The 23,413-nt window shown below is 39.8% G+C and overlaps 1 protein-coding gene across 2 annotated transcripts in view; it reads right to left on the minus strand.

Moving 5' to 3' along the window:
- Nucleotides 1–23,413, minus strand: part of LRCH2 (leucine rich repeats and calponin homology domain containing 2) — a 123,893-nt gene that overhangs the window by 28,826 nt on the left and 71,654 nt on the right. Inside the window, exons 8-12 of one of the 2 annotated variants that reach the window (XM_062183269.1) lie at nucleotides 23,208–23,319; nucleotides 22,921–23,018; nucleotides 22,769–22,827; nucleotides 17,947–18,054; nucleotides 7,554–7,619 (exon numbers count right to left, since the gene is read on the minus strand). In XM_062183269.1, coding sequence (XP_062039253.1) covers nucleotides 7,554–7,619; nucleotides 17,947–18,054; nucleotides 22,769–22,827; nucleotides 22,921–23,018; nucleotides 23,208–23,319 — 443 coding nt within the window. The remainder of the gene's footprint in view (nucleotides 1–7,553; nucleotides 7,620–17,946; nucleotides 18,055–22,768; nucleotides 22,828–22,920; nucleotides 23,019–23,207; nucleotides 23,320–23,413) is intronic. The other variant, XM_062183270.1, reaches the window with a different exon arrangement.

The raw sequence follows: 23,413 nt of genomic DNA on the forward strand, positions 1-23,413 counted from the left end.
AAGTTAAAAACCTTCCCAAGAGACAGATCCAGGATCCAAATTTAGACAGTTCAGTTCTAACAACCTAAACTCTTACAAGTCTGTGCTAATTTATCTACAACTTCATCAGAAGAAAGGTGAATAGAACAAAATAGTCAGAGAACTAACATTTACTAAGCATGAGCCAGGCACTAGGGCTGATTTAAAAATTTATATATTTTTTTAAGATTTATTTATTTATTTATTTGAAAGTCAGAGTTACACAGAGAGAGGAGAGGCAGAGAGAGAGAGAGAGAGAGAGAGAGAGAGAGAGAGAGAGAGAGATCTTCCATCCAATGGTTCACTCCCCAATTGGCTGCAATGGCCAGAACTGCGCCAATCTGAAGCCAAGAGCCAGGAGCTTCTTCCAGGTCTCTCATGTGGGTGCAGGGGCCCAAGGACTTGGGCCATCTTCTACTGCTTTCCCGGGACATAGCAGAGAGCTGGGTCTCGAATAGGCGCCCATATGGGATGCCAGCACTTCAGGCCAGGGCGTTAACCCACTGTGCCACAGTGCCAGCCCCCTAAAGTTTATCTAAAGCCTCATAGGCAGCAAGTGCTAAAGTGAGTGTCTCACTCAAATCTTCCTGATTTTAAGGTTCATACTCTTTCAAGTATACTCCTGCAGTGATGGTACCCCACATGGGTGCTGGTTTCAGTGCCAGCTGCTCCACTTCCGATCCAGATACCGGCTATGCACCTAGGAAATCAGCAGAAGATGGTCCAACTCTTTGGGCCCCAGTACTCACATGGGGGACCCTAAGGAGGTTCCTGGCTCCTGGGTTTGGACTGGCCCACCTTCAGCCATTGTGGCCATTTGAGGAGTGAACCAGTGGGTAGAAGATTTTTCTGTCCTTCCCTCTCTCTGTCTCTCAACTCTCATTCAAATAAAGAAATTAATGTTTAAAAAAATTAAGTATACCATGCTATCTTGCCAAACAATTTCTCAATAGTTTACCATAACTTTCGTGTATATATGCAATGACCTAGGGTTCATGCTAATGGCCAGAAGTGGCTAGGAATCTTGTGTAAGGCTACCCAGGCATTTCAGAAAGACTGACCACTTTATCCAAAGCCTAAGGAGCCAGAATCTTTCCAGGTCCTTCCTACAAGTCTGTATGTTGCCTAATGACACTAACAGGCAATCATTTCCATTAGTTGTGGATCTGTACACTCACAATCCCTGTTTTAAAATACAAGCACATCTAAAACAGCAATATATCAGGACTATATAAATTATTTTTAAAAGATTTATCTGCCTATTTGAAAGTCAGAGTTAGAGAGAGAGGAGAGGCAGAGAGAGAGAGAGAGAGACAGAGGTCATCCATCTGCCGGTTCACTCCCCAATTGGCTGCAACGGCTGGAGCTGCACCGATCCGAAGCCAGGAGCCAGGAGCTTCTTCCAGGTTTCCCATGCGGGTACAGGGGCCTAAGGACTTGGACCATCTTCTACTGCTTTCCCAGGCCATAGTGGAGAGCTGGATTGGAAGTGGAGCAGCCAGGACTTAAACTGGCACCCATATGGGATGCCGACACTGCAGGCGGCAGCTTTACCCACAAGACCACAGTGCCGGCCCCATAAATTATCAACCTAATGAGTGCTGTGACCATTTCTCTCTTGATCAATACTGTATCTCCCAGCACATAACACAATTCTTGACATTCAACATTTTAACCTATGCTCCCAATTCATCCACTCAACAAATATTTATTGAGGCCCTAATATGTGTGCCTCACATATTAGGCACACATTGTGCTAAGTGTAGGGATATGGAAGAACACAAAATAAAGTTTCTAATCTTATGAAATATGCATGGTACTGTGACCAGGAAGTGGCAAGGTGCTGATAAAAAAACAATAAACAAATAAAGAAGTATACATTCAGAATGTACAATGTATTATATTCCATGGAGAAACATAAGGCAGGGTATGAGAAACAAGAATAGAGGAGTAGAGGAGGCATGCTCTTTTTTATGTTGTTAAGAGAACACTTTGCTAATGAAGTGATATGTGAAAAGAAAGTCAAAGGTACAAAAGAAAGCCATATGTTTATCTGGGGGGAGTTCATTCTAGGCAGACTCAAAGACTTAGAGGGTGAGGGACATACCTAGGGTGATGATATTCAACAAGAAAGCAGTAACAGCTAGAGTAGAACACACTAATACAATAGAAGCAAGAGAGAAAGAAAAGAAGGAGCCAAATACTGTAGGACTTCACAAGGCCTTTAAGGCCTCTAGTTTTTATTCCGAATGAGATGGGCAATCAGCAGAGAATTCTGAAGACAAATGACACTATTTAACTTGCATTTTCAAAATGTCAATCTGAGGTTTTATGGAAAAGAGACTAAAGGACAGCTAGGGCAGAAAGCTGGGAGGCTGGGACTAGGGTGGTAGGAGAAGGGCTGATTAGACAGGATCAGATTTCAGATATAATCTTAAGGTAGTCAACAAGATTTGTAAATGGATTAGATATAGAATGTGACAGAAATTTGCACATTAAGGATGACTCTTGAGGGCTTTAAGTTGATCAACTAGAGGGATGCAGATAACATTCTGAAATGGGTAAAAGTGCAGGAAGGACAGGTTTATGAATGCAACAACAGAAATTAAGAATCTGCTTTTGGAAAGTAGAGCTAGACATTCCTAGTACACACTGAAGTGGTAACGTTACTTATGCAACAGGGTATACAATTCCACACTACATATGTATGTACACATGCACATGAATGCAGATACAAATATTCATGTGCAAACAAGAAAAAAGGTCTAAAAGGAAAAACAACAAAATAATGACTTGACATCTTTGGGGAACATGAAAACAGGTGATATTTGTTTACTTCTTTCTCGATATTTTCTTAATTTCCTAATTTTTCAACAACGAAGCTACACTACTCCTGTAATCATGAAAAACGATTTGTTTTATTTCTTTAATTTTTTTTAAAAATTTTTTTTGACAGGCTGAGTAGACAGTGAGAGAGAGAGACAGAGAGAAAGGTCTTCCTTTTTCTGTTGGTTCATCCCCCAATGGCCGCTGCAGCTGGCGCGCTGCGGCCGGCGCACCGCGCTGATCCAAAGCCAGGAGCCAGGTGCTTCTCCTGGTCTCCCATGGGGTGCAGGGCCCAAGCACTTGGGCCATCCTCCACTGCACTCTCACGCCACAGCAGAGAGCTGGACTGGAAGAGGAGCAAGCAGGACAGAATCCGGCGACCCGACTGGGACTAGAACCCGGGGTGCCGGTGCCGCAGGTGGAGGATTAGCCTATTGAGCCGTGGCACCGGCCTCTGTTTTATTTCTAAAGAAGGAATTAGGTGATTGGAAAATGAGAAAATTAGTCATTTTAAAAAATTATTTATTTATTTATTTATTTGGGAGTCAGAGTTACAGAGAGGGAGAGGCAAAGAGAGAGGTTTTCCATCTACTGCTTCACTCCCCCAGTGGCCTCAACAGCCAGAGCTGGGACAATTCAAAGCCAGGAGCTTCTTCCATGTCTCCCACATTGGTGCAGGGGCCCACGTACTTGGGCCATCTTCTGCTACTTTCCCAGGCTCAATAGCAGGGAGCTGGATTGGAAATGGAGCAGTGGAGACATGGGATGCTGGTACTGCAGGCATAGGCTTAACCTACTACTGGCCCAAAGTAACAGGTTTTTTGTTTGTTTGTTTGTTTGTTGTTTGTTTGTTTTGTTTTGGCTTTTTTTTTTTTTGACAGGCAGAGTGGATAGTGAGAGAGAGAGACAGAGTGGAAGGTCTTCCTTTTTGTCATTGGTTCACCCTCCAATGGCTGCTGCGGCCGGCACAACTCGCTGATCCGAAGGCAGGAGCCAGGTGCTTCTCCTGGTCTCCCATGCGGGTGCAGGGCCCAAGGACTTGGGCCATCCTCCACTGCCTTCCCGGGCCACAGCAGAGAGCTGGCCTGGAAGAGGGGCAACCGGGATAGAATCCAGCGCCCCAACCAGGACTAGAACCCGGTGTGCCAGCGCCGCAAGGCGGAGGATTAGCCTGTTAAGCCACGGCGCCCAAAGTCACAGTTTTAAGAAGGTTAGGATCGGTCAGGATTGTATGTGAAAGTTTGGAGGTATGAGCAATTGAGAATTTCTCAAGAGAATGTTAGAACCTGAAAAGGAAAGCTGTGGTAGCAATTGAAGAAAGTTAGGGAAAGGTAATAAAAGAAACTTTTAAGGAAGGTAAAAATGTAAGATGGCATAATCTGTATTTGAGAGAGAGTAGGAGGCAAGAGTTTGCTCAGCAGTTGTCATGACACTTGAGATGCTCGCATACCATATCAGATCATCTGGTGTGAATCCCAGCTCTGTTTCCTGATTTCAGCTTCCTGCTAATGCACACCCTACGAAGCAGCAGGTAATGGCTCCAGAACTTGGTTCCCTGCCACCAGGTAACAGACTTGGATTGAGTTCTTGGGTCCTGGCTTTGGAATGGCACAGTCCCAGTTGTTGCAGGCATTTGGGGAGTGAACCACCAGATGAACATCTCTCTCTCTCTCTGCCATTATTTCAGGCAGTAATAGTAATATTAGTAAATGAATGAACAAAAAATAGATGGAAGTGACACCATTAAACTTATGTTATAGAGCCATCAAAATTCTATGGTGCAGAACCCAGATTTAAAGCTAGGCAATGGGCCGGCGCTGTGGTGAATTGGGTTAAAGCCCCACCCTGCAGTGCCAGCATCCCATATGGATGCCGGTTCGAGTCCTGGTTGCTCCACTTCCAATCCAGCTCTCTGCTATGGCCTGTGAAAGCAGTGGAAGGTAGCCCAGGTCCTTGGGCCCCTGCACTCATGTGGAGGACCCGGAGGAAGCTCCTGGCTCCTGGCTTTGGATTGACGCAGCTCTAGCCGTTGCGGCTAATTGGGGAGTGAACCAGTGGATGGAAGACCTCTCTCTCTCTCTTTCTCTCTCTCTCTCTCTCTCTCCCTGCCTCTCCTCTCTCTGTGTAACTTTGACTTTTAAACAAATAAATAAATCTTTTAAAAAAAAAAAAGCTAGGCAAAACTGAACAAAGGACATATGTCTGGTGACTGCTGAAATAATCCCCATAAAAGAAAGGGTCTCAACCAATACAACTGCAATAGGAATGAGGGAAGTTAGGGCAGATGTAAGTATTTCAAGATGCTATAATTTTCTGTAATTGACTAGATTCAGAAGGGTGCTTGAGAGAGGAGCTTTCAATAATTTCAAATAAAAATAGTGGACCATCCAATCAGGAAGACCACGTAAGCGTTTGAAAAAAATAAAGTCAGTTTGAATTATCAGATTATCTAGCAAAAGATATCACTGGGACATGTGGTTCTGGAGGAAGAAAGTGTTCCTGTTACCATGTTAAGACTTGGGGTTATGAAACAGACAAACTCAGTTTGAATCCTGACTGTACGACCTACTGCCAAAATGATCTTGAGCTAGTTTTGAGAATTTATTTTTTAAAAAAATTATTTATTTATTTGAAAGGCAGTTAGAGAGAAAGAAGGAGATAGAAAGCGGGGGAGAGACAGAGGGAGAGAGAGAGAGAGGAACTTCTATCCACTGGTTCACTCCCCAAATGGCCACAATGGCCAGAGCAGGGCCAGGCCAAATTAGCTACATCTAGGTCTTTCACATGGGTGCAGGGGCCTAAGCACTTGGGCCATCTTCTGCTGCTTTCCCAGGTCTACCACCAGGGAGCTGGACCAAGGAGGGCTGTCAAGACATCAAAAGGCTTCCATATGATATGCCAGCATTGCAGGGAGCAGCCCAATCTGCCACACCACAATGGCAGCACCAAATTTTGAAAATTTCAGAGTCCAGAGTGCTAACTATTACATCTTGGAACCCCACTCAATTTTTGATAATTTCTACAAGTGGATACTGTGGTGTAGTAGGAAAAGCCGGCACCACCAGTTTGACTTCCAACTGCTCTACTTCCAATCCAGCTCCCTGCCAATGGCCTGGGAAGGCAGTGGAAGATGGGCCAAGTGCTTGGGCCCCTGCACCCACGTGGGAGACCCCAAGGAAGCTCCTGGTTCCTGGCTTTGGATCATTCCAGCTCCAGCCATTGTGGCCATTTGGGGAGTGAAGCAGCAGATGGAAGAATTCTGTCTCTTCCTCTATCTGTAACTCTGCCTCTCAAATAAAAAAATAAATCCTAAAAAAAAGACAATTTCTAAGCCTCCGTTTTACCACCTATAAAATGGGGATAACAGCTTCAAAAGTTACTGTGAGGATTAAATGAGATAGTACATATAAAAAGTAATGACAACACACATGTAACACTCAATAAATCCTAATTGTCTGATTCTGTCCCAATTGATTTTCCCTAGTCCTTTACATTCCTACTCCTATGCCTTTACATTCAACTCCGATTCAGATGCAAATTTTCAAACCACCAAAGACAAAAATTAGAAATTTTCTTTGTTTTCTTGCCTTCTGAAATTCTAATATGTGGACATACATAATATACTCAGAAGAATTTAGTAACACTCAATTGAAATCAAAATACAAGCAATAACATAGAAAATAAGCATAATCAATAATAAAGAAACATTATTACTGGTAGTAACTAACAGTAATACAATAAATGTTGAATGACTGAATAATTCTATCATCAAGACAAATAAAGGTAAAAGCAATAAAATAAAATAACAGTTTTTAAATTTTGTTTATATCAAAAGTAAATGTTTCGGCCAGCGCCACGGCTCCCTAGGCTAATTTTCCGCTTGTGGCGCCAGCACCCCGGGTTCTAGTCCCGGTTGGGGTGCCGGATTCTGTCCCGGTTGCTCCTCTTCCAGTCCAGCTCTCTGCTGTGGCCCGGGAAGGCAGTGGAGGAGGGCCCAGGTGCTTGGGCCCTGCACCCGCATGGGAGACCAGGGGGAAGCACCTGGCTCCTGGATTCAGATCGGCGCAGTGCACTGGCCACAGCGCGCTGGCCATAGCGTTCATTTGTGGGGGTGAACCAATGGAAAAGGAAGACCTTTCTCTCTGTCTCTCTTTGTCTAACTCTGCCTGTCAAAAAAAAAAGTAAATGTTTTAAATTACTGAATTCCTGGTTCCTGGCTTTGGCCTGGCCCAGCCCTGAGTGCTGAGGTCATTTGGGGAGTAAACCAGTGGTTTCAAGATCTCTCTGTCTCTTTCTCTCTCTACCTTTCAAAAAATTGAAAATAAACTAAAAATGAATGCAATATTTATACATTTTTATGGTGTACAGTGCACTATTTTTGCACATACCATGTATAAGCCAATTAAACCAGTGAACTAACTAGTCTTTGCATTTCCTTATCTTTTCTTTGTGTTTGGAGCCTACCAGCTCCTTTCTTCCAGTTCTTTATACTGCATATGATACACTATTATACAGTTACCACACTGTACTGTGGACCACTTGACAAAAGTAAATTTAATTCATGCTGCAACACATTTCCTCTTTAATTAGTCATATCATCATTCAATATAATTTATTCAGTTAAAGCCTATATATGGAAACAATACTGTAAGAGGATCAAGTCTCATTAAAAACTATTAAATATAAGGACCAAGGAGATTTGCTAATACCTCTTTTCGCATTCCAAAGTTGATTTCAGCCTGTTTCTCATGACAGAAGTTGAGTGATTAAGAATCCTAGAATTAAATCAACATATTAATTCTAAAAAACATATTAAATATTGTATATATATGATTGTTAAATATCTCCAAGATAAACTATATTCAGTACAGGAAGATCTGTGTTAGAAAACAGTATTTAAATATTATTTAGATCAGATACCCATAAGTACATTATTTATAAAGGAATGTAATTCACCAGCTCTTCCATATCTTCTTTGGTTTTTTTTTTTTTTACAGATTTATTTATTTATTTGGAAGTCAGAGTTAAAAGAGAAGCAGAGGCAGAAAGAGAGAGAGAAATCTTCCATCTACTGATTCACTCCCCAATTGGCTGCTACAGCCAGAGCTGCACCGATCGGAAGCCAGGAGCCAAGAGCCTCCTTTGGGTTTCCCACGTGGGTGCAGGAGTCCAAGGGCTTGGCCTTGAGCAATCCTCTACTGCCCTCTCAGGCCACAGCAGAGAGCTGGATCAGAAGTGGAGCAGCTAGGACTTGAACTGGCACCCACATGGGATGCTGGCATTGCAGGTGGCGGCTTTACCCACTATGCCACAGCGCAGGCCCCCATAGCTTCTTTCATACGTCTTTTTTGAAGGTTTGGATCCTTTTTTTAAAAAGGGACATTTATTTATTTATATGAAAGTCAGAGTTACACAGAGAGAGAAGAGGCAGAGAGAGAGAGGTGGGGGGGGGGGGTCTTCCATCCGCTGGTTCACTCCCCAACTGGTCACAACAGCTGAAGCTGAGCCAATCCGAAGCCAGGAGCCTCTCTGGGTCTCCCACACGGGTGCAAGGGCCCAAGGACTTGGGCCATCTTCTACTGCTTTCCCAGACCATAGCAGAGAGCTGGATCGGAAGTGGAGCAGCTAGGACTTGAACTGGCACCCACATGGGATGCTGGCATTGCAGGTGGCGGCTTTACCCACTATGCCACAGCGCAGGCCCCCACAGCTTCTTTCATACGTCTTTTTTGAAGGTTTGGACCCCTTTTTTAAAAAGGGACATTTATTTATTTATATGAAAGTCAGAGTTACACAGAGAGAGAAGAGGCGGGGGGGGGGGTCTTCCATCCGCTGGTTCACTCCCCAACTGGTCACAACAGCTGAAGCTGAGCCAATCCGAAGCCAGGAGCCTCTCTGGGTCTCCCACATGGGTGCAGGGGCCCAAGGATTTGGGCCATCTTCTACTGCTTTCCCAGACCATAGCAGAGAGCTGGATTGGAAGTGGAGCACCCAGGACTCGAACCAGCATCCATATGGAATGCTTGCACTGCAAGCGGTGGCTTTACCCATTATGCCACAGCACTGGCCACATGGATCCCTTTTAACCATGCTATTATTACCTTAGCATATCTAAGTTTTGGCTGAGACAGAAGACAAAAAAATGAAGGTTCCTTAGGTACCATCATGACTGATTTGGTTTTCCTAACACAGCAAGTGATGTGAAGTATGGTGATGTAATACATAATCATTTTGTAAAAGTCAAATAATAAACTTTAATTCTAAAAGCAGAATCAGTGCTAAAGCTTAATTCCTTTAAACACACACAAACACACACACACAAGCACACACAGTTTTTTGAACTTTCACTGGACAAATTTGAAAAAAATTGAAAAAAAAAACTATGAAAATGATAATTACTTGTCCATAATTTTATATAATCCTAAGTATTAATTTTAAAGTCAAAGGTAATGAATTATTAACTTTCTTTAAGATGAGTAATTTTACATGTTTAAGAATTTTTAATACTACTATAGGTATAAATATAACCTAATTTTCAATTTTAAAGGTTCCCAGAGCCAGTGTTGTGGCATAGAGGGTAAAGCCACTACCAGCAATGCCTGCCTCCCATGTGAGTGCCGATTCGTGTTCTAGCTGCTCCACTTCTGATCCAGCTCCCTGCTGATGGCCTGGGAAAAGTAGCAGAGAATGGCCCAAGTGCTTGGGCCCCTGCACCCACGTGGGAGATATAAGTGAAGCTTCTGGCATCAACCTGGCTCAGCCCTGGCCATTGTGGCTACTTGCGGAGTGAACCAATGAATGGAGGATTTCTTTCTCTCTCTGTAACACTTTCAAATAAATAAATTTTTTAAAATTTAAAGGTTTGTGTTAGAAGGAACAAAATATCTGCCTTTTATTCAAAGTTAAATATTCAGATAAAAACTATTAAAAGAACACAGAAACAAATTTCAAATTAAAGCTACCTGACTAATAAAATATATAATAAACTAAATATAAGTTGGAAATTACAGAAACATGATTAGAACAAAGAAAACAATTTTGATTACTCTGGTTTCCTGGTAGGTTGGATCTAGTAGAACCTCATTAGAATGAAGTCGTGATGAAGTACAAAGGGTAAGTATCATATACAAACTGCTGTAGCTTTCAGCCAAAAAATATGGAAATTAATGATACCTTTATTCTTCTTTGTGTGAGCATACACTAAAATTACCAGAAATCCTCAAATTCAGAATTAAGGTAATTAAAATATCTAAGACTATTTGGAAAAAATGTATTTTAAAAGAGTTATTTTTAAAAAGGAGTCATGGTAGCAAGTACTGTCCTGAAGGAAATTATCAGAATTATTGCATTGGAGAGGGAGACACAAATGATAGCCTTCACTATGGTAAATTTTGATTCTTTCTACCCCATAGTCACTAGCATTGTGATCGCTGGTGTGTATGGTTATACTGGAGCAAAAAGAAAAAAAAAGGTGAGAGCCACTTATCTATAAAATGTTTCATATATTTGATAATTCATTTATGTAAAATTTTACAAAATACATTAATGTTTCATGTTATACTCTGTGGTGCTCAAAGCCAAAATAAGCATTTATTTTATCTAAATAGCTAGTCTGTATTATTAACACATCTGCCTAATTCAGCTACTAGTATTTATTTTAAGTAAAAGACTATACAATTCAGCTGCATAACCTACCCCTTTAATTTTTTTAAGATTTATTTATTTATTTGAAAGTCAGAGTTACAGAGAGAGTGGGAGAGACAGAGAGAGATAGAGAGATTTTCCATCTTCTGGTTTACTCCCCAGATAGCCTCAAAGGCCAGGGCTGGGCCAGGCCCAAGCCAAGAGCCAGGAGCTTCTTCCAGTTCTCCCACATGGGTGGCAGGGCCTCAAGTACTTGGGCCATCTTCAGCTGCTTTTCCCAGGCCATTAGCAAGGAGCTGAATCAGAAGTGGAGCAGCCAGGACACGAACCAGCACCCATATGGGATACGAAAGTCACAGGCGGCGGCTTTACCAGCTACATCTTAATGCCCAGCCCCATCCCTTTAATTTTCAAGGCTTCCACAAATGATACACATCATGCTGTCCTGGACATCTAAGTCTGTCACTGAATGATGTTCTGTAACACAAAGGCCTCCATTTGTAATTCACATTTCATGTATATCAAACAAACCCAAACATGGGAGAAATAACACATTTTTAGAGATGATAAGGAAGACATTAGGGAAGGAAGCAGAAAAGAAAGGAAGGACAGATTTCAAGAGTTGAAAGAACTACCTAATTATTTACAACATGCTAGAGCTCAGCACGATGCTCTTCAAGCTGAAATATTCTTATGGGCAGATAAAAATCATGTAAAACTAGTAGTGCATACAGTGTTGATAATTCTAAACTGAAATAATAAACTTCTCAAAATTTGATTTTGTTTCCATGATTTTTAACTGACATTTACTTATAAATTTCCAAAATTACATTTTGTTTTAGCTGTATTACATAGTACTGCAAAGGACATCTTTCCACGATAAAACAAAACTCTCATGGCATAACTAAAAGCAAATAAAACAATTATTAAGAGGAAAGATATAACAGAAAGTATTGTAGAGTAAGTTAGCAGGAACCAACATGCTCTGGAAACCAGTCAAATGAAGCAATTTACTGCCAAAGCCCACATACACTGGGGAGTGAACCAGTGGATGGAAGATCTTTCTCTATGTCTCTCCTTCTCTCTGTAACTCCACCTCTCAAATAAATAAATAAACCTTAAAAAAAAAAAAAGCAGCAGCCAGCTAAACATCAGTCCAATCAGCCACATAAGATAATCAGTATAGGAGCCAGTGCTGTGGGGCAGCAAGTTAAAGCCCCAGCCTGCGCGCCAGCATGTGTCCTGGTTGCTCCACTTCCAATCCAGCTCCCTGCTAATCCACATGGGAAAGCAGCAGAATATGGCCCAAGTGCTTGGGCCCCTGCACCCACATCAGGGACCTGGAAGAAGCTCCTGGCTCATGGCTCCGGCGTGACCCAGGTCTGGTCATTGTAACCATTTGGGGAGTGAACTAGGGGATGGAAGACCTCTCTGTCTCTACCTCTCTCTCTAACTCTACCTTTCAAATAAATAAAATAATTTTTTCTTTAAAAAAAGTAAAGAAAAGAAATATCAGTATAAGGCAAATAACAGTAGCCACTTTTTTCATTTTTAAAAAACTGTATTTAAGTTATACAAGATTAATGTATTTCATATACACAGATTTAGGAACATAGAGACACTTACCCCTGTACCCTTCCTCCTGGCCACGCTCCAACCCTTCAAATACTGACATGCTTATAACTAGGTTTGACAAAAATTTGGAGAATTAGCTAAATAATTTACAGAATAACATTACTATATTTCTGTTTTTCAACATTTCCTATCTTTTATTGTCAAGTTAGTATTAAAATATTCTCACAGTATCATTTTATTGTCAGCTCGTTCATTGACTTCGTCCAGTTCTATAAAACATGCACTTCGTAAAATTTAAATTCTTTAAGAATATTTAGCATGAGATCTGCTCTCTCAACAAAATTTTAGTATACAATATTGCAAACTATAGGCACAAAGCTGCATAGCAGATTTCTAGAATTTTTCATCCTGCAAAATTATTAAGATACTGCATTTTAAAACACTATAACTGTCTTTTTATTTAATTGCATCAATTTTAGTGAAGATAAAACTAGAATTTGTAGGGCCAGCACTGTGGCGTAGTGGGTAAAGCCACTGCCTGCAGTGCCGGCATCCCATGTGGGCACCAGTTTGAGTTCCAGCTGCTCCACTTCTAAACCAGCTCCCTGCTTATGCATCTGGGAAAGCAGTGGAAGATGGCACAAGTCCTTGGGCCCCTGCACCGGCCTGGGAGTCCCAGAAAAAGGTTCTGGTCCCTGGCTTCAAATCCACCCAGCTCTGGCAGTTGTGGCCATTTGGGAAGTAAACCAGTGGATGGAAGACCTCTCTCTGCCTCTGCCACTCTGTAATTCTGCCTTTCAAATAAAAAATAAATCTTTAAATGAAAAAACTAGAAGTTGCTTAATAGTTATTTTAATAACCAAAACATTAAGAAGGACTTCAATATACTCAGACACAAGTAGAAATAATAATCCAGTATACTGCCAGAGGATGGATAAAGATTCGTTCTTATAAATTCAAGAACAAACTGTCAGTACAACGTAGCTAAACATATGCATCTCAACTAGACAAAGAGTGGGCAGTTTTCAAAACAATCAGGCTGCAGTCTATTAAATGTTATGAGCCATCTTCTTGATGGTTTATTTGCTGATGTTTTCCCACTTTTTTTGATTATCAATTCTGTGCAATGCCCTCTTGCTATTTTTTTTATAATAACTTCATCCACCAAGTACTGTTATAAACTTTCTTAAAGAAACAAAGGTACTTCTAAAAATAGTATGAACTGAGGCCTGCACTGTGGCATAGCAGGTAAAGCCACCGCTTTCAGTGCCGGCATCCCATATGGGCACCGGTTCGAGTCCCAGCTGTTCCACTTCCGATCCAGCTCTCTGCTATGGCCTGGGAAAGCAGAAGATGAACCAAGTCCTTGGGCCCCTGCACCCGCGTGGGAAGACCCGAAGGAAGCTCCTGGCTCCAGATTGGCACAGCTCCAGCCATTGTGGCCAATTGGGGAGTGAACTAGTGGATGGAAGACAGATAGATCTTCTCTCTGTGTGTAACTCTGCCTTTCAAATAAATAAATCTTGAAAAAAAAAAGTAGGAACTAAACAAGTGAAAAACTGCCATGAGAAAATCATTACTGAACTCAATAAAAGTAATTTTTTAATTACTTCTAGTCTTGGAATACATATGTGGCTTCTTTTAGTTGAGAGCTAACATTGCATTTACCTTCAATGAGTAGCAAGCTAAAGAACAGTTAACAGTATAAAGTCAAAGTAGGAGTCCTGGGTAGTATTTCCTGGTATGTGAAGATAATTTTTATCCAGATAAATTATTTTTAATCAAGGCTAACAACAAATAAGCAAAAATTGGAATAACTGTGTTAAAACCTAAATATTACAACTCTTGGCCTGCAAGTTTAAATAGCATTTCAGATAATTTGTTAATAAAGTTTAAATAAACCACAATAATACACAATAAAAAGGAAAATTTGCACCCAGAGGAGGTATAAGTTATATCAAGTCCACTGTAGGATATATTCTTATACAGGATTATCCTTACTTTTTTTGGTCTCATCCAAATCGAAGTTTTCTGACAGTAAACAAAAAATTTTAATTAGTATATCGAAGAGATGTGAACAATAGAAATGCATTTTAATAGAACGAAAGAGATCATGTAGTGGGAAAAAAAATAGATTCCAGGGAAGGCACTGTGGCATAGAGAGCTAAGCCACTGCCTGTGATGCGGGCATCCCATATGGGTACCAGTTCCTGTCTTGACTGCTCTACTTCCAATCCAGCGCCCTGCTAATGTGCCTGGGAAGGCAGTGGAGGATGGCCCAAGTGCTTGGGCCCTGCACCCAAATGGGAGACCTGGAAGAAGCTCCTTGTCCCTCACTTCAGCCTGGTCCTACCCTGTCCACTGCAGCCATTTCGGGAGTGAACCAATGGATGAAGATCTCCCTCTCTGTCTCTCCTTCTCTCTATATATAACTCTGGCTTTCAAATGAATAACTAAAAAATTAAAAAATAGACACAGCACAAAAAATTTCAGAGATACAGTTTAAGTTCCTCTATAACAGAACTGGTCAGGGATCTAATATAAATTCTCTAGAGATTTTAAATTTTAAAAGTAAAATTGCTCTTTATGCCTTGATTATTATGAATATTTCAATGTTTATATTAATATCACTATATATTAATCTAAAAAGTTGTTATATTCATATGTACTAACATCTAAAACAGATGAAAGATACTACTTTTTTTTTTTCTTTTTGACAGGTAGAGTTAGACAGTGAGAGAGACAGAGAGAAAGGTCTTCGTTCCACTGGTTCACCCCCCAAAATGGCCGCTACGGCCGGTGCTGTGCCCATCCGAGGCCAGGAGCCAGGTGCTTCCTCCTGGTCTCCCATGCGGGTGCAGGGCCCAAGCACTTGGGCCATCTTCCACTGCCTTCCCGGGCCACAGCAGAGAGCTAGACTGGAAGAGGAGCAACCGGGAGAGACTCTGGTGCCCCAGCTGGGACTAGAACCCGGGGTGCCGGTGCCACAGGCGGAGGATTAGCCTAGTGAGCCGCGGAGGCAGCCAAAAGATACTACTTTTGCATACATCTTGAAGAACAGCAATTAACATAGCTAAAAATTATATAATTTTTATTGCTATTCTTCAACAAGTTATTTAAGGAGACATATAATTTTTAGCTATGTTAATTGCTCCCTTAGCTCCCTATTTGTTGATTTAATTTTAATCAATTACAGTATTATTGAGTACCCACTATGTACAAAGCACAATGCTAGGTGCTCTTTTGTACTGATTACAAAACTATCACAAGAAACAAAATCTATAAAAGCTAACTCTTCCATCAATGTAGTATGAGGCTAGAAAGATTAATTTATGTTAAAGGGAAAATGAAATCAAAATGAATAGTAAAAATAGTAAATATAGAGATACTATATATGACAATGTTAAAGTCTATGATTGTGTATTTAATGCAATTTTTAACACCATAGAAAAATTGATATTGCTGGGGAATCTTCAAAAAATTAAATATTCTTTTCCTATGATGATAAATTTGTACAATTCCTTCATCTGCTAGGTAAAAAAGATGGAAACTCAACTGTTTTTTTTTTAAGTTCCACAGAGCAGGTGATGGCTTGCTTCATCAAACTACTTAAACCACAGGGACTATCAACATGCACATTATACTGGAGCAAGAAAAGGATGCATAGTATCATAAATAGATAACTTTAAAAAGGTCCACTAGAAAAGAATCACAGGAAATGATTAGAAGGCATGACACAGAAGATTTAAAGGAAGTTACAGTAGAAGAAAAATGTTAAGTGGGAACGACGATACATTAGATATAGAAGAGGTAGAGATAAGTGATCTTTTCTTAATTCAAAAGTCAGAAATCCAAAATGTTCCAAAATCCAAAACTTTTGTACTTCATATTTTTGAATTACAGATGTTCCACCAATAAAGTTAATGTAAATACTCCAAAATCCAAAAAAAGTAAAAAATCTGAGACAATTCTGGTTCCAAGCATTTTGAATAAGGAATATTTAATCTGCATGATCTTTGGCATCTAAAAATGTAGCAGCTGTAAGATATGGAATCAACCCAGATGTCCATCAACTGTTGACTGAATAAAGAAATTATTGTATATATACACTATGAGGTACTACTCAGCTATTAAAAAGAAAGAAAGAAAGAAAGAAAGAAAGAAAGAAAGAAAGAAAGAAAGAAAGAAAGAAAGAAAGAAGAAGAAAAAGAAAGAAAGAAACCCTGTCTTTTGCAACAAGATGGACACGACTGGAAACCATTATCTTAGTGAAATAAGCCAGTCCCAAAAAGACAGATATCATCTGTTTTCCCTGATCCGAGGTAACTAATAGAGTACCTGAAATGTAATGAATTGGAGTGAAATAGATTTGATGATTGTTTACAACCCTTGTCTCTTCCATTGGGTTAACTATACAATCAATCATTTAGTAAACTGAAAATACTTCCTTGTAAAAATTCAGAGTGGGAATGTGAGAGAGAGGAGGAGGAAGGGTTGGAGCATAGGCGAGGGGGCAGGCAGGGTGGAATGTCACTATGTTCCTAGATCTGTATATATGAAATACATGAAACGTGTATCACTTATATAAAATTTAAAAAATGTAGCAGCTATGCAAAAAGATACTTAGTGACTATTTGGTTTATTAGCCATCATTCCGACTGTCTCTAAAATGTGGCCTCTGAAATAATCCACATATGTATTTCATAAAGTTTAGTGTTATTTTTCAAATAATATTTATATATCTAAATTTGAAACCTCCCAAAATATGGTTACATTATCTATATACATTTATTGTTTTCAATAAATAAAACTGAATACTTATTATTTAAATGTATTAAAATTAGGATTCTCTTAATTTTCTCAAAACACAGTAAACCTCAGATCTTTATTATTTCAGAACCATAAATGTAGCAGTATCAGTACATGAAGATGGCAATAATGGCTGACCCTCAGCAATACATGCAACTTATCCTGTATTAAAAAGCAGGCTCACGGGGTAAGCACTTGGTCTAGCAGTTAAGATGTTGGTTCATGCCCAGCTCCACTCCTGAATCCAGCTTCCTGATAATGTGCACCCTTGGGAGGGTGATGGTTCAAGTAGCGGGGTTCCTGCCTCCCACATGGAAGACCCTGATGGAATTTCCACCTCCTGAATCTGGTCCCAATCCAGTCCTGGCCATTGCAGGCCTTGGGGGACTGAGTGAGCAGATGAATCTCTCTCTCTCTCTCTCTCTCTCTCCCCGCCCCCGCCCCCGCCCTCTCAAATAAATAAATACTAAAAACCAAGACTTGCCTTGATTTTATACTCACTCACAAAACACCCCCCTACCTTCCAACAACACACATTTGGACAAAGTCTAACCAGAAGGAAAAGTGGCTGTTCACTATGAAACAGACCAAAGCGAACCTGTGACCCTCAAATAATCACACTAAGAAGCAATCATTACAAAATAAACCCAATTTTAAGGAGTTTATACATATCCCAAGTAACTCAGAATATGGTAAAAAAAAAAAAGTACAGTAGGTAAATAAGACATTACTTAGAATAAAATACTTACAAAGTAAATTGTGCTACTGTGAATTAAAATGAATACCATCAAGTAAATCAGTTATCTTGACTCAGCATGCACAAATAAAAAGAAATACCAAAGCAATATTAAAAATAGTGGCTACATGAGTATTTTCTGTTAGTTGTATGTATAATTTTACACTTCCCTCCTAGGTATTTTCAATGGTCTTCTACAAGTTAGTCCTTTGAAACAGATGTTAAGAAGGCCTTGCTGTTAACTCATAGCTTCAGATACTTTATTTGATAATTTTTAAACAACTAGATTTACCAATTATAAAATGCATCCATTCAAGTCTCATTACTGAAGAGATTACCTGTTCTTCTGCTCTTGCTTCAATAACTGAGCAGCTATCTTCCTCAAATCAGTTACTTCCTTCAAATCATCTTCCTCTTCCTCTGCAAGTAACTGTTCTTTCTCAAATCTGAAAGGTGACACAAACATGGTTACTCAGAAAGCAAGGCAAACTGTATTTGAGGCTGGCTTATACAAATACAAGCAATTTTTAATACCATGTGGAAACCAGAATCGTTTTATCCTTGTATTTGAAATACTAAAAAAAAAAAAAATAAGGAATGTCAAAGGAAAACATATAGAGGCTCTCTACTTAATATGAAATGTGGCATACTGGCTTTTTTAAAATTTTTAATCAGAATTTTATTATCAAAGATTTTAAATTAGTTTTTAACAAGTGTATTTTTTTCTTTAAAAAATGTATTTATTTGAATGACCGATTTACACAGAGAGAAATCTTTCATCTGCTGGTTCACTCCCCCAGATGGCTAGAATGGCCAGCTGGGAGCCAGAAGCTTCATCTGAGTCTCCCACATAGGGTGCAGGGTACCAAACATTTGGGCCATGTTCTAGTGCTTTCCCCAGGCCATTAGCAGGGAGCTTGATTGGAAGTGGAGCAGCTGGGACACAAACAGGCACCCTTATGGGATGCCACCATCCCAGATGGTAGCTTTATCTGTTACACCACAAGTTGGTTCTCATAGACACAATTCTTTTTCTTTTCTTTTTTTTTTCTTTTTTTTTTTTTTTTTTTTTTTGACAGGCAGAGTGGACACTGAGAGAGACAGAGAGAAAGGTCTTCCTTTTCCGTTGGTTCACCCCCCAATGGCCGCTGCGGCTGGTGCACCACGCTGATCCAAAGCCAGGAGCCAGGTGCTTCTCCTGTTCTCCCATGCAGCTGCAGGGCCCAAGGATTGGGCCATCCTCCACTGCCTTCCCGGGCCACAGCAAAGAGCTGGACTGGAAGAGGAGAAACCGGGACAGAATCCGGTGCCCCGACCGGGACTTGAACCCGGGGTGCCGGTGCCATAGGTGGAGGATTAGCCTATTAATCTGCGGTGCCAGCCCATAGATACAATTCTAACATATAATGATATTCCAATCCTCCTTCCCTCTCCCTCTCCCTTCTTTTCATTTTTGAGATAACATATTTTAAATTTACATTGCAGTAAAAAGGCTTCACCAACTAAGAAGTTTAACAAGTAAAAAGCAAATCGACCCTAGTTTAGTGGGAATGTAGGAAAAGGCTATGAATAACACCGGAATAGAAAAAGATGACCACTTCACCCATACACAGTTAATTCTAAAGTAATCATTAAAACTATAGTCATATTGGCTATATGTAACATAATTAATGGCTAACAAATAATGGTGAACTACATAATCATTTTTAAATTTTTGAAATGTGAAATGGACATAGCAATTAAACAATGCATATTCCCCCACCTGGAATGCAATAAGTAGTACAAAACTCTTTATAAATAAATATAAAATAGTATGAAAACTTCTCATTTTATTGAGCCATCTGCTCATATCAGTTTATTCATTCTGATTTTTAAAAACTATGTAAAATGGGTAAAGGAAATGTAAAACAGGTTCAAATCTGCCAGAAGTTGCTAATTAAGACTTTTTTTTTTTCATTCAAAAGTAACAAAGTTTTAAAATACCAAAATCTATTCATTTAATCTCTAAGGCACTTCATTTAAAAAAAAAAATCAAAACATGAGTCTTTAGTGTCTGCTAATACTACAGATAGAATGCAAAAGGAGAGAACAATCCAACATGGGAAGCCGGATACACAAAAGACTCATAGAATGGCAGATATCCTAAACAGCACTCTGGCCTCAGAATCAGCCCTTAAGGCATTTGGATCTGGCTAAAAAGCCCATGAGAGTTTCTCAGGCATTGAAAGCCAAGACACTGTGGCAAAAAAAAAAAAAAATGACCTAAATGAAAGATCTCTGTGAGTGAGTCCCAGTGGAAGGAACGGGCCACCAAAGAAGGAGGTACCTTTCTCTGAAGGGAGAAGAGAACTTCCACTTTGATTATGGCCTTGTCTAAATAAAGTTGGAGTTTGTGAACTCCAGAGGCTTCCATAGCCTTGGCAGCTCATAACAAGAGCCTCGGGTGATTACTGAGGTCATAAATAAGAGTGTCAATTGTTAAATCAACAACAGGAGTCACTGTGCACTTACTCCTCATGTAGGATCTCTATCCTTAATGTGTTGTACTATGTGAATTAACGGTATAACTAGTACTCAAACAGTACTTTATACTTTGTGTTTCTGTGTGGGTGTAAACTGTTGAAATCTTTACTTAGTATATACTAAATTGATCTGTATATAAAGATAATTGAAAATTAATCTTGATGTGAACAGGATGGGAGAGGGAGCAGGAGATGGGATGGTTGCGGGTGAGGGGGAGGTTATGGGGGGAAAAGCCAGTATAATCCAAAAGTTATACTTTGGAAATTTATATTTATTAAATAAAAGTTAAAAAATGAGTCTTTATATGTTTATCATATATTACAATATATTACATGCTCTAGTGACTCTCAAGTTTAGACAACTGTACTCTTTAGACAGTGGAGAAAGAATGAAATCTAGAGTGCACAAAACAAAGTAATGTACCTTCTTACACAGCATCAGAGATGTTCAATTAAATACTGCTTAGAAAGCTTCCAATGGAGGGAGTTGTGGCATACCAGGTAAACTCACTACCTGCAACACTGGCAACCCATATGGTACGGGTTTGTGTTGTAGCTGCTCCCCTTCTGATCCAGCTGCCTGCTAATAGCCTGGGAAAGGGAAGTGTAAGGTGGTCCAAGTGTTTGGGTCCCTGCACCCACGTGAGAGACCCGGATGAAGATCCTCCCTTCGGCCAGGCCCAACCCTGGCTATTGCAGCCATCTGGGGTATGAACCAGCACAGGAAGATATCTCTCTCTCTCTCTTTCTCTCTGTGTGTGTATGAGTGTGTGTGTGTGTGTGTGTCTGTCTCTCATTCTATCTGTAACTCTGACTTTCAAAATAAACAAATCTTAAAAAAAAAGTCTCCAATGAATTCATTTGCAGGAAGCATTAACAGAGAAACTAGAGAAAATGTTTGGGTATCAGTGAAAGCTAGATTGACAGCCTGGGAAATAGTGTACACTAGCTAAGTGGTTTTAGCTATGAAACTTAGGAGTCACTGAACTTCACCTTCCTCACCTGTGAAAATGGGGACAATATCTACCCAATAGGACTTCTGTGAAGAAATGGGAAACACGAGAAAGCACATAGCACTGATCCTGGCACATGGTGAATATTCAACAAATATTCCTTCCTTCCTCTGGCAGCCATGGAGCAACTTCAAGGAGTGACTGAAAAGATGTGGTAGGCCATATTCCATCATGCCATAAAATGAATGATACGGAAAAGAACCAAAGCAAATTATTTTTTTAAATATTTATTTATTTATTTGAAAGAGTTACACAGAGAGAGGCAGAGAAAGAGAGAGAGAGGTCTTTCATCCGCTGGTTCACTCCCCAAATGGCCGCCAAGGCTGGAGCTGCACCGATCCAAAGCCAGGAGCTAGGAGCTTCTTCCGGGTCTCCCATGCGGGTACAGGGCCCCAAGGACTTAGGCCATCCTCTACTGCTTTCCCAGGCCATAGCAGAGAGCTGGATTGGAAGTGGAGCAGCCAGGACTTGAACCGGTGCCCATTGGGATGCCAGCGCTTCAGGCCAGGGTGTTAACCTACTGCGCCAGAGCACTGGCCCCCAAAGCAAATTATTTTAATAAAATATGATGGCAAATTCCTTTAAATTGTCATAACCAATTTGACAAAATGAAAGTGCATCAGATTCAAATACCTGGAACTCAATTGTTTGAAACACCAGATCTCAGTTTCCTTATTCTAAAATAGTATCAAAATCATCTATTTTAAAGGGTTGTTAAAAATAGCTCAAATGGAGTATTTCAGGCATAGAAAGCCAAGACACTCTGTCAAAAAAAAAAATGACCTAAATGAAAGATCTCCGTGAGTGAGATCGCAGTGAAAAGAACAGGTCATCAAGGAAGGAGGTACCTTTCTCTGAAGGGAGGAGAGAACTTCCACTTTGACTATGACCTTGTCTAAATAAGATAAGAGTTGGTGAACTCAAAAGGCTTCCATAGCCTTGGAAACTCATGACTGGAGCATAGGGAGATTGCTGATGCCATAAACAAGAGTGTCAATTTGTAAAGTCAACAACGGGAGTCACTGTGCACTTATTCCTCATGTGGGATCTCTGTCCTTAATGTGCTGTACATTGTGATTTAATGCTATGACTAGTACTCCAACAGTATGTTTCACGTTGTGTTTCTATGTGGGTGCAAACTGTTGAAATCTTTGCTTGATATATACTAAACTGATCTTTTGTATATAAAGAGAATTGAAAATGAATCTTGATGTGAATGGAAGGGGAGAGGGAGCGGGAAAGGGTGGGAGGGAAGTTGTGGGTGGGGGAGCCATTGTGATCCATAAGCTGTACTTTGGAAATTTATATTAAATAAAAGTTAAAAAAAATAGCTCAAATGAAGCAATGTATATGAAGATATAGTCCTCCTCAGTAATGATAATAGAAGACATGATTATTATACTTCAGGGGGAAAAGATAGTGTATATCTTACTCTCAACTCAAATGCTTACTATAATTTTGAGTTTTATTAAGGAATACAGAAAGATAAAGTATTTACAAATGAACTATCTAAAGATAACAAGTACATGAACAAAAATTCACATTAGATATTCTTTCCAGTAGGAATATCTAATGAATAGTTCAAGAACTTATAAGTAACATTTTGAGAAATTGTATGTATTTACCTTTTTTCATCTCCCAATTCTTCATTTTTCTGAGATTTTTCAGAACATTTTTCTTTTCCCTTACATAAAAGAAAGTTATAGTTTTAAATTGTATAGTCAACTTTTATAAGATCAAGGAAAACATGCTCTTAAGTATTAAAGGATCTATTTACCTTAAGGAAAGAAGCAAGCGATCCAACACGTGCATCTCCTTGTTCAGGAACTGCAACATCTTCTGTGCTGGGGTCAATAAAATCATATACCTCCTGGTCTAAGTATAGATTAATATTTATTAGAAAATATAAATAGTAAATGGTATGCTTTGGCACTACAGTGTTCAGAATAAAAGTGTGTTTTCCCCCACATAAGAGTAGGCTAAATACTCCGTTAAATTTTCAAAGCTCATTTTTAATGAAGGCTGTGCATATATAATACAAATTACAGACACCATACAAATTACCTTTCTGACAATCAGGTTTACTTCCTACTATGTGACTATCATTTCTTGATATCTGGTCTCTATTTGATTCTGAGACTTGAGAGTGAAGGCTGATTGTATCATCATCTGATGGCTGAAAGGAGTAAGCAAAAAGTATAAACCAGGCATTTTAAACACATGATAAAGATCATGTTGCTTTAATTTCAGACATGAATTATTAAATACCT

The sequence above is a fragment of the Lepus europaeus genome, chromosome X (genome assembly GCF_033115175.1).
Source record: "Lepus europaeus isolate LE1 chromosome X, mLepTim1.pri, whole genome shotgun sequence".
Taxonomy (NCBI): domain Eukaryota; kingdom Metazoa; phylum Chordata; class Mammalia; order Lagomorpha; family Leporidae; genus Lepus; species Lepus europaeus.